The 11,357-nt window shown below is 39.6% G+C and overlaps 1 protein-coding gene across 1 annotated transcript; it reads right to left on the reverse strand.

Annotated features, from left to right (window-relative positions):
• Nucleotides 1–2,071: 2,071 nt before the first annotated feature.
• LOC140691798 (cytochrome c oxidase subunit 6C-like) lies at nucleotides 2,072–2,353 on the reverse strand. Its single transcript, XM_072955930.1, has one exon. The coding sequence runs from the start codon at nucleotides 2,351–2,353 to the stop codon at nucleotides 2,072–2,074; it is 282 nt and encodes a 93-aa protein (XP_072812031.1).
• Between the last annotated feature and the right edge of the window lie 9,004 nt (nucleotides 2,354–11,357).

The raw sequence follows: 11,357 nt of genomic DNA on the forward strand, positions 1-11,357 counted from the left end.
AAAGATTTCTTGTGCTCTTGGATTGGAAGAATCAACACCATCAAAATGGCCACACTACCCAAAGCAATCCACAGATCTAGTGCAACCCCCATCAAAATACTCACTACATTCCTCATAGAACTAGTACAAACAATTCCAAAATTTATAAGGAACCACAAAAGATCCCGAACAGCCAAAGCAATCTTTTGTAGGTCTCTTTTTTTTCTCTTTCTTCTTTTTGTTCTCTTTTCTTATGCTTTGAAGACTAGAGAAGGTCCTTTAACATTTGTTGTAAAGCTGGTCTCGTGGTGCTGAAATCTTTTAGCTTTTTTTTTAATCTGTGAAGATTTTGATTTCTCCATCAAGTGTGAACGAGAGCCTTGCTGGATAGATATTCTTGGTTGTACGTTTCCCTCTTGCATCACTTTAAATATATCGTGCCACTCCCTTCTGGCCTGTAGAGTTTCTGCTGAAAAATCGGCTGATAACCTTATGGGAGTTCCTTTGTATGTTATTCGTTGCTTTTCTCTTGATAATTTTAATATTTTCTCCTTATTGTTGCCAATTTGATGACGATGTGCCTTGGTGTGTTCCTGTTTGGGTTGTTTCTATGTGGTACTCTCTGCGCTTCCAGGACTTAGGTGACTGTTTCTTTTCTCAAGTTGGGGAAGTTTTCGGTTTTTATCTCTACAGAAATTTTCTCATGTCCTTTCTCTCCCTGTTTTCTTTCTGGGACCCATACAATGTGAATATTAGAGCACTTCACATTGTCCCAGAGGTCTCTTAAACTATACTCATTCCTTTTTATTCTTTTTTCTGTTCTGAAGTAGTGATTTCCACGAATCTGTCTTCTAGCTCACTGATCCATTCTTCTGCCTCATTTAGTCTATTCTTAGTTCCTTCTAGTGTAGTGTTCATTTCAGTGATTTTATTCTTCAACTCTGTTTGGGTATTCTTTATATTTTACAACTCTTTGCTAAAAACTTCACTCTGTACATCTATACTCCTCTTGAGTTCTCTGAACATCCTGGCCATTGTTACTTTAAACTCTTTCTCAGATAAATTACCTGTCTCCTCATCGCTTATTTCTCCTTCTGGGATTTTACCTTGTGCCTTGGCCTGGGAGATATTCCTTTGCTGCCTCATATTGTCTATCTTTCTATGTATTTGTGGATTCTGTCCACAGGCTTTGGGATTATTGTTTTCTTATTTCTATTATCTGCCCCTGGTGGATGAGGCTGGACTAGAGGCTTATGCAGGTTTCCTGGCAGGAGGAGCCTGCCCACTGCTGGGTGGAACCTGGTCCTGGACCTCTGGTGGGTAGGGCTGTGTCTAGAGGCCTTTGTGGCTTAGGAAGTCTGATGATGGGTGGGGCTGTGCTCCCACCCTGTGCGTTGTTTGGCCTGAGGCTTCCCTACAGGCTGTTGGGTTGGGCTAAGCCTTGGTGCTAATGATCCAATCAAGATGTCAGCCTCCAGGAAAGCTCATGTAGATTAACACCCCTGGAATATCTGCCACCAGCTTTTATGTTCCCTAAGTGAGCCGCAGCCATCCCCTGCATCCCCAGGAGGCAGCAGGCAGGTCTGGCCCAGGTTCCTATGAAATCACTGCCTCTGCCCTTGGACCTGGTGCACGTGAATTTCCATGTATGTTTCTCAAGCAAATTGGGTCTCCGTTTCTCCTAGTCCCATGAGGCTCCCAGAGCCAAGCCCCCCGTCCCCCAAAACCAGATGTCCTGGGGTCTCCCTCCCTTCCCAATGCCAGGACCCGAGCTGGGGAGCCTGACGTGGGTTTAGAGCTCTCACTCCTGTGGGAGGGCCTCTGCGACTTAACAAATCTTCACCTTGTGGGTCGCCCACCCAGGGGGTATGGGGCCCAATTATATCGTGAGCATGCCCCTCCTACCACCCTGCTGTGGTTCCCTCTTTATGTTTCCAGTTGCAGAAGATCTTTTTGCTAGGTTCCAGTCTTTTTCGATGGTTGTTTAGCATTCAGTTGTGGTTTCATTGTAGTTGCGAGGAGAGGCAAGCTCGTGGTCCTACCACTCCACCATCTTGACTCCACAGTTCATTTCTTAGTTCAGGAACATAGGTCAGTGACAAACTTCCACGGAACTCCACCCAAAGAAATTCTTTACATTCCAAAATGACTTTGTACTCTGAAAGATATCAGCCTTCCTCGTCTCCTGAAAATCTTTCATGGAATCATAATTTCTGTGGAAATCGGCATATGCCTTCTTTCTTTGTTCAGTCAGTGCAAACTTATAGAAAGCTGCATCCCCCAGGGATATAACAAGTGCTCCAATAATATGAAATGACAGATGCTTGGCAAAAAGGCCACACATCTGAGGTGTTGTTAGAGAACTGAAAACCATGGTACATATTCTCAACACCAACATCCTTCCGGACTTCAAAGTTTATTTTAAGTACAGGGAAACTGTATAAAATTGTCATAGAAGTAAAAAATATTAAAATGGAATTGTTAGAATATTAGTGTAAGAAGCCATTTCACTCTTGACACAATTGTTTAGAAAGGACTGCTTCACCAGCTTTATAATTTTAAAAATGTTTTTTAAACACCCAGTCAGAAGAAAGTCACTTTCAGTATTACAGAGTTCTTTACTATCGTGCTGATTCACCTGTGCTTTGGAATCTTCATAAAACACTTTCTTTTGGACCATATTTGATTGCTAAGAAAGTTTAAACATTGCTTTCACTGCAATATAGAAATATTGTTGCTTGGTTTTTCTTTCAGTGCTACCATAATAAAACTCATTTTTCATTTAAAAAAAAATCCCATAACAGCAGTACTCATATTAGTGTTTGACTGAACAACCAGAAGACTGGAATCTTGAAGGAGCACATTTAGAAGCCTGCCTACCACAGACGCCAAAAGTGGACAGCTGCAGCACTACCTCCACTCTGGGACAGCCCAGAAGCACAGTGAAGGGTAATCCTCCCAGAGGGAACAACTTTGAGCAGGGCAGTTGGTTGCTATTCTGGAGAAATGGCCAGAAGTACGAGTGTATAGCCATGCATAGGTCATGTCCAATTCATTGCCTGAAGGGTCAGGGACTTTGAGGATATGCGATTGAAAACTGCGGACAAGGAGGTCTGGGGGAAAGGTATGTGGATACATCTGTCCAGATCGATATATGATGTGAAGATACTTGTGCCTTATGAGAATTCTCAGCAAGTAACCTTAGTAGAACAGAATTTTATTAATCTGATAGATACGGTATTCATTATCTAGACATAAATCACCCTCTTTCCCCAACAGTTGAGTCATAACCCAATGGGCTCAAGAACAAAGTGGCCAAGTGGCAGGGTTGGAGGTTATGCTCAGCAACATGGGCTTCTGCTCACCAGGGTTGATCTCACTCTAATCACTGCTGAGGGCCCAATCTGCCAGAAGCAGAGACCAAACACTGAACCCCCATTATGGCACAAGTTTCCAGAGTGATTGGCCAGCTACCAGGTGGCAAGGGATTATATTGGACCACTTCCATTAAGGAAGGGGCAGTGCTTTGTTTTTACTCAGACACTTACTCCAGATATGGATTTTCCTGCCCACCTGTAGTACTTTTGAGAAACCAATATTTATAGACTTGAAAAATGCCTTATTCACCATCACAGCACTCCAATCAGCATCACTTCTAAACAAGGAGCCCATTTCACAGGAAAGGAGTGTAGCAATGGAACAATGTTCATGGAGTCCACTGGTCTTACTATGTTTCCCCTCTTGTTGAAGTGAAATGACCTTTGGAAGACTCATTTATGTTTCTAGCTAGATGGAAATAACTTCAAGGGCTGGGACAGCAGCCACTAGGAGATGGTAATGCTCTATCTAAGCATTTGTATGCACAGATATATGGTGCTACTTCTCCCATCAAATGGATTCATGGTTTCTGCAATCAAGGTATGTAATTGGGAGTGCCTCTCCTCACCCCTAGTGATAACAATAGAAAATTTTTGTTTCTTGTCCCTACAACAAGAGCTCTAGCTCTTCTGAGCTAGAGGTCTTGGTTCCAAAGGAAAGAAGTGCATTCATGAGGGGATACAACAATGACTCCATTGAATGGGAAACTGAAGCTTCCAGCTGACCACTTTGGACTCCCCAGCCTTCTCAATCAACCAGGGAAGAAGGGCTGTACTGTCCTGGCTGGGGTGACTTAACCTGACTATCAAAGGCATATTGACTTTCTACTACTAAAGGGGCTATGGAGGACTATGTCTGATGTATCTAGAGAACTTCTTGGTACTCCCACGTTTCGTGATTAAAGCCAATGGATAGTGTATGTGTATCAAATCATCACAATGTACAATTTAAATATCTTGCAATTTTATTTGTCAATAAAGCTGGGGGAAGTCAATGGATAATTATAATAACTTAATTGAGGCAGAACATCTAATGGCCAAAACATTCAGGAATGAATGCTGAGCAGATACTGATGACTATATATAAAATAGATAAACAAGTTTCTTCTGTACAGCACAGAGAACTATATTCAATATCTTGTAGTAACCTATATTGGAAAAGAATCTGAAAATGAATATATATGTATATGTATGACTGAAACATGCTATACACCAGAAATTGACACAACATTGTAAACTGACTATACTTCAATTTTTTTAATGTTATTAATTTAAAAAAAAAGAATGAACGCTGAGTCATCTCCCCAGGTAAAGGACCATGAAAAGCAGAGTGCTGGCTGAGGACAAGGATATTGAAAGAAGGCAGTTATAAATACCAGCAATGTGACCTACTGCAGAAACCAGGACTGTAACAGTATTATTCTGATGAATTAATAACATATCCCCCTCAAGGGGAAAACAATTAAGAAAGTGAACTATATTTTCAAAAGAAATTCTTAGGGCCAAAGCTAGATTTTACTGACAGAGAATCATAGCATTAAAAATCTCCCCTCCTTTTTCTTAACCTTTGGAAGGCAATTCCCTGAAGCTTCCCTAGGAAACTTCGGCAATATCCAGCACCATCCTACAGCACAGCAAACTTGTCCTGTTTCTCACTGAGAGCTGTAATAACAGGATTATGTTTTGATGTGATTAGCTTTGTCACGAAGATGGTGGGAATTTATTTTTCCAGTACCTTCTCAAGGTCCTGAATCCTCTTTTAAACCTGAAAATAAACAGACATTTCATTAACCAAAAGATGCCTACAATATCTATGTTGTATAAGACATTGTGAGGGATACAAAAAGGATTATACAATGAATCCTCATGGAAAGTTGCAGGATACAAAAATCAACACACAAAAATCAGTTGCATTTCTATACACTAACAATAAACAATCTGAAATGGAAATTAAGAAAACAATTCCATCTACAATGGCATCATAAAGAACAAAATACTTGGAAATAAATCTAACAAGGAAGGTGAAAGATTTTTACACTGAAAAGTACAAAACATTGCTGAAAGAAATTAGAGAAGACACAAATAAATGGAAAGACATTCCACTTTCATGAATTGGAAGATTTAATATTGTTAAGATGTTCATACTACCGAAAGCAATCTATAATGTAATTCTTATTAAAACCCCAATGGCATTTTTTACAGAAATAGAAAAATTGATCCTAAAATTCATATGGAATCTCATAGGAAACCAAATAGTCAAAACAATTTTGAAAAAGAATAAAATTGGCAGACTCACATTCCTGATTTCAAAGCATTATACAAAGCTACAGTAATCAAAACAGTGTGTTACTGGTATAAAGACACACAAATAGATCAACGGAATAGAATAGAGATCCTAGAAATAAACAGTTATGTATATGGTCAAATGCTTTCCTACAAGGGTGTCAAGATCACTCAATGGGGAAAGGGGTGTCTTCAAAGAAAATGATGTTGGGAAAACTGGATATCCCCATAAAAAAGAATGAAGTTGGACCTTTATCTTACACCATAAACAAAAATTAACATGGAGTGGATTACAGACCTAAATGTAAGACCTAAAACTATAAAACTCCTGATAGAAAACACTGGGGAGAAGCTTCATGACATTGAACTTGACAATAATTTCTTGAATATGACACTAAAAACACAGACAACAAAAGCAAAATTAGACAAATGCTGTAAGTAGAGAAGGCTTGTTCAGGGAAGGGAGTTCATAAGTTCAGTTTACATGGAATGGGTTGAGTTTTAAGCATCTCTTAGACATGCAAGTGGAGATAACATGTATGCATCTTAATTTGAGTCTGGGACTCAGGAGCAGGTTGTAACCTAGAAACATAATTTAGGAATTGTTGGAATACACATCATATTGAAAGCTCCAAGACTATGTGTGATCATCTAGGGAGAGAGTATATTCAAGGAAGGAAGGCCTAGGATCCAGATTTGGGGCCCTATAGTATTTAGTGGTGGGAATGAAAAGAAACAACTAGAAAAGGAGAATGAAGAGGAGAGTCATAAACAGGGAAGAAATCAGGAAAAACCCAAGGTTTCCATTGGCAGAATGAGTGAATAACTGTGTCAAATACTGCCGAGAAGTTAAGGACAACATGCAGCAGACACTGGGGACTTGATATGACAGTTTCAGTGGAATGGAGGATGTAGAAGCCAGGCTCCACTGGGTTAGAGTATGAACAGGAGGTGATGACATGCAGTGAGTGAGGGCAGACCCATCCTCTTGTTGAGCCCATCATCTTCTACTGCCTCAGGAACCTGCTCCACCCTTCTAACTCTTGCAGCAACTCCAAATTGTGCACCTTATTAGATTATTCCCCTTCCATTTGCAAACATGTTCATACCTCTCTGTTCCTGAAATACATAATTACCATCTTCCTTCCTATTTCATTAACAGCAAGGCCATATTCCAACTTCTCTTAGATGAGGAAGGATTGTTGGGTCTCTAGGACTTTTCGTTTTGTTTTCTAGCCCTGCAGCAAACTCATCAGCTTCATCAGTCATCATTCACTGAAAAAAATCAACATATTTCATTAATGACAAAAATGCAACCATCACAAAATTGGAACGTCTTCAAATATGTATACAATCATGCATTTGCACCATTAATATGGTTTTAATAATGAAGCAAAAATTTGCCATCCCCCAAGAAACACTCTTCTCAAAAATATGACTTCATTTTAACCCAGTCTAAGTGAAATAAGGGAATTAAAACACAAAGTGTTGTCCAAAGCCAAACATGGTACAACCATGATTAATCAGAATGTTTGGGGAATGAGAAGTTCTCATCAATCAAAGAGGACAAATGCATAATTACCCACTGAAGAAGTACAACTAATTCTGTATCAACCCTTTTTAGGAAAATCATTATTTTTGTGTCTTTTAATGCTTTAAACTCATCATTAACAAATACTGATTACCACTTTACCCAATACTACACATAGATGGTGAAGGGTAGGGTATTTTGAAAATATAAGTCTCCTTACACCCAAACACAGGGAGATTCAAATATGTTCACCTAGGTACAGAGTGGAGGAGACTATACTTTTCTATGTTGTGGGATAAGGACCAGAAGTATAGAAAGTTATCTTTAAGCTGTTATCATCCAAGGATAACCAAAGACTTTGCTCCCCATTATTTGAATAAAATTGTGATAAACAATTTTTCCATAACATTTGCATTTCCTACAATAGAAGAGTACAAAGAGGGTGAAAATATTTCATTGAGCGTTTATTATCTAATAGGTACTATTCTAAATGCTCTACATGTATTAACTCAATCCTCTGCAGAGCCCTATCAGTTAAGTGTGCTTACCATCCTCATTGTTATAAATGAGGAAACCAAGGCACAGAAAGATTAAGGGAAACCCTAATTAACTGAGGATTGGGGTAATGTGGAATACAATTATGTCTAGACAAGGATTATTGCATGTTCTGTGCCTTAATAACAATGGTCTCTTCCATGAACACAGACATAACGTGTTTCTCCCGTCCCTGCCAGGACTGAGAGAGCTCCAAAGAAGAGCCACCCTTTGGGTTTTAGAAAGAACACTCAAGGAAAATTACCACTCCCAGGACTGAATTAGAGCACCCAAGGAAATGTCCCCACCAGGGCTGAGATATTCAGCTCCCAAGGAAAGCCCTCCTACTGCATAGCTGAGATAGGGTGCCCGAGGAACTTCCTCCCCCAGTACTGATATAAACACCCAAGGAAGAGTGCTGTACCTTGGTTGAAATAGAGAACCCAATGAAAAGTCCCCTCCAAGGCTTAGAGGGAACTTAAGAGGAAAATCTCCCTTTCCAAAAGGTTGAAGTCCAGATCTTGTTGGAGAGGCCCAGCTGTGACTAAATGTATAGCAGAGAATTTCTGTGGTGCCGCAAACCCACCCTCTGCAATTAGAGATAGAGAGCCCAAGGAAGAATCCCTCTGTCTAGGGCTGAGATCAAACACCCAAGGACAAGCCCTCCTTCAACACTGCTGAGATAGAAGGCCCTTGGAAGAGCTCCTCCCTGCCTCCATGGGGCTGAGACAGGGCACTCAAGTAAAAGCACCCCAACCCAAGGCTAAGACAGAGCATCCAAGGAAGAGCCTCCACCCCAGGGCTAATATAAAGCACCCAAAGAAGAGTTTCTCCTCACAGGACTGAGAAACAGAATCTAAGAAACAGCCCCAAACCCAAGGTTGAGATAGGCAATCAAGGAAGAGACTCCCCACTACCTGGCTGATAAGCAAGGCAAGTCCCTTCACCAAACACAGCTGAGATAGGGAGCACCCACGGGAAAGTTCTCCCCCAAAACTGAGGTAGTCACTCAAGGAAGAGATCCTCCTCGATGGACTGAAATAGAGCACCCAAGGAAAGCTCCCCTTATCAAGTGCCAGAGGGCAGGCTCTCCCCCAGTGCTGACATAGTCACCCAAGGAAGAGTCCCCCACATAGCTGAGGCACAACACCCAAGGAATAGTTCCCCCTACACACACCCTATGGCTGATCCATAGTACCCAAGGAAGAGTTCCCTCTCCCAGGGTTGAGATAGATTGCCCAAGGAATAGTACCACCCCCTAGATTGAGAACACCTAGGGAGCAGTCCTCTTGCAGGATAAAGTACCCAAGGAAAAGTATTCCCACTCTGAAGGGTGAAATCCTGACCTTATTGGAGGAGACTAGAAGCAACTCAGAGAATGGTGGTAAAGTTTTTGTGGTGCCATACCAGTGGAACTTTCTAGAAATCTGTCTCTGGGGTATCTGAGAATGTTGTACACAGAGGTGTCTTACCACAAGTAGTCTGATGTATACTACTGCCTGAAAAAGTTTCAAGGGAAGCTGCTGGCCATAGACTGCTGCTGGCCACTATGCCCTATATCAGCTGGGCACTGGAGAAGCTGCGTGCCCAGCAGGAACCCTCTGTGCCAGCAACTCAGAATCAGGAAGCAAAATTTCCCCTTGCAATGTCTCTGGCGCCCTCTACAGACAAACTTCTGTAACAACTGCTACAAAAAAAATTAAAAGAATGGACCATTTTCACAAATCAGGCCAGATTAATACGCAGCTGAGAGGCAAGAAATCGATAACCAGAATACTGTATTGACAAATAAAGGAGAAAAGTCACACAATCGTCCTACTCAATGCAGAAAACACAAGCGATAAAATGCAACAGCTATTCATAAGGACAAAATTAAAAGCATTTGTTAAGAAGTGAATCTGCTAGAAATCTACAGTGTACATTATTTCTCATGGTGATAAATTAGAAGTATTTCTTACAAGATCAAGAACAAGACAAGGATGTCCACTATCACCACTTGGCTTTTTTTTTTAATTTTTATTTATTTATTTTAATTTTTAGGGGGAGGTAATTAGGTTTACTTATTTATTCAGTTTTAGAGGAGGTACTGGGGATTGAACCCAGGACTTTATGTATGTTAAGCCTATGCTCTACCACTCAAGCTACATCCTCCCCTACTATCACCACTTCCATTCAACAATGCACTACAAGAATCCTTAGCTTGTACCCTAAGACAATAGAAGATAAATTATTTGGATAAACTAAAAACTCAAAGTAGTCCACAAAGAATTTAACAGAAAGAATAGATATAAAATCAAAACATACAAATTAATTGAATTCCTATATAACAGCAATAAGAAATTCAGGAAATGTAAGTTTTTAAGCTATTACTAAAATTAGCAAAACTATATAAAAATAAATATTAAAGATATATATAGGAAATATCCTATATAAAATGTATACATAGAGAGAGAATGTGTGTATGTGTGTGCATGGAATGAATATAACTTAACATGCCCAATACCAGTATGCAGACAATTATAAAATTTTGTTGAAAGATATCAGAGAAGACTTAAATAGAGGGCTACATCATAGATAGGAAGACCCAGTGTCCACTTCCTCTGCCCCTCAATTTAATGTATAAATCTAGCACAATTACAATCAAAATTCCTACCAGGCTTTTCATGGAACTTGACAAGCTGATTCTAAAACCTATATGGACAAATGGCCAACAGGCACATGAAAAAATGTTCAATATCACTAATTATCAGAGAAATGCAAATCAAAACTACAATGAGGTATCACCTCACACCAGTCAGAATGGCCATCATCAGAAAGTCCACAAACAATAAACGCTGGAGAGAGTGTGGAGAAAAGGGAACCCTCCTACACTGTTGATGGGAACACAGTTTGGTGCAGCCGTTATGGAAAATAGTATGGATATTCCTCAAAATCTAAAAATAGACTTACCATATGATCCAGCAATCCCACTTCTGGGCATATATCCAGAGGGAACTTTAATTCAAAAAGATACATGCACCCCAATGTTCATAGCAGCCCTATTTGCAATAGCCAAGACATGGAAATAACCTAAATGTCCATTGACAGATGATTGGATAAAGAAGCTGTGGTATATTTATATAATGGAATACTACTCTGCCATAAAAAATAATAAAATAATGCCATTTGCAGCAACATGGTTGACCTGAAGATTGTCATTCTAAGTGACGTAAGCCAGAAAGAGAAAGAAAAATACCATATGATATCACTTAAATGCAGAATCTAAAAAAAAGACAAGTGAACTTATTTACAAAACAGAAACAGACTCACAGACATAGAAAACAAACTTATGGTTCTGTGGCGGGGGAAGAGGGTGGGAAGGAATAAATTGGGAGTTTGAGATTTGCAGACACTAACTACTATATATAAAATAGGTAAGTTTATACTGTATTGCACAGGGAACTATATTCAATATCTTGTAGTAACCTATAATGAAAAAGAATATGAAAACAAATATATATATGTATATGTATGACTGAACTATTATGCTATACACCAGAAATTGACATAACATTGTAAACTGACTATACTTCAATAAAGGTGAGTCACTAAATCCAAAAAAATTAAAAAATTAAATAAAATCTGTATGGAAAAATAAATGCCAAAGAATAGCC

This window comes from Vicugna pacos, chromosome X, assembly GCF_048564905.1.
Source record: "Vicugna pacos chromosome X, VicPac4, whole genome shotgun sequence".
Classification (NCBI taxonomy): Eukaryota; Metazoa; Chordata; class Mammalia; order Artiodactyla; family Camelidae; genus Vicugna; species Vicugna pacos.